The sequence below is a fragment of the Penaeus monodon genome, chromosome 15, assembly GCF_015228065.2.
Source record: "Penaeus monodon isolate SGIC_2016 chromosome 15, NSTDA_Pmon_1, whole genome shotgun sequence".
NCBI lineage: Eukaryota > Metazoa > Arthropoda > Malacostraca > Decapoda > Penaeidae > Penaeus > Penaeus monodon.
In genome coordinates, this window is record NC_051400.1 from 36,366,925 (window position 1) to 36,367,676 (window position 752).

Consider the following 752-nt stretch of genomic DNA (forward strand, 5'->3'; position numbering starts at 1 on the left):
CGCCGCCTCGAAGTCCTCGGCGCATAACAACGACCCAGTGACGTCACTGACCTGCTGCGGCGGCATCGACGCGAGGTTCCTCTGGGCGAGCATCTGCGCCAGCTGGTTGCCCTCCACGTTGCTGGTGCGCAGCTGGCTCTGCAGAGGGTGCGGTAGGGCGCTGGGGGGCAGCTGGTTGGAGGGTCCCGCCCCGAACGACGGCATCGGAAGGCCTGGCATAGGGGGGCCTGGCATAGGGAGGCCAGGCATCGGGAGGCCAGGCATCGGGAGCGGCTGCGGGTTGAGGGGCGTCGGGCCGCCGGCGGGAGCGTGTCCGGGAGCTCTCATCCTGCGGGGGTCCCCAGGGTACGGCTGGGCTCCGCCGGCACCTCCTGTCGCTCCGCCTGCCTGCTGCTGCTGACGGAGGGCGTCCCGCTGGCGGCGCCGCGCCCTTCGCTGCTGGTTCCTGCGCGTCCTGGCCAGGAGGCGGTCCAGCGAGGGGGGCGGGGGCGTGCCGCTCTCCATCAGGAGGTCCCGCAGGATGGACAGCAGCGTCGTCTGCATCCCGCTGGCGTCCGGCATTCCCCTGGCCGCGCCCGCGCTCACGCCCATCAGGGCATAGAGCACGATGTCTGTGAGGGCGTCCTGGTCACTCTGGGCCTCGCACTTCATGGCGCCGCAGGGAGGAGGGAAAGCACAAATAACACAAGCAAAGGCGGAGAGGCGGCGAACAGCGTCACAACGGCAGGACTTCCTCAAAGGAACTGAAGGAC

At 69.9% G+C, this 752-nt stretch overlaps 1 protein-coding gene across 1 annotated transcript in view; it reads right to left on the bottom strand.

Moving 5' to 3' along the window:
• LOC119582164 (proline-rich protein 2-like) overlaps positions 1–728 on the bottom strand; it is a 2,501-nt gene extending 1,773 nt beyond the window's left edge. Inside the window, exon 1 of the mRNA XM_037930403.1 lies at positions 52–728. Within this exon, the coding sequence (XP_037786331.1) occupies positions 52–651 (600 nt within the window). The 5' untranslated portion in view covers positions 652–728. The remainder of the gene's footprint in view (positions 1–51) is intronic.
• Positions 729–752: the final 24 nt, after the last annotated feature.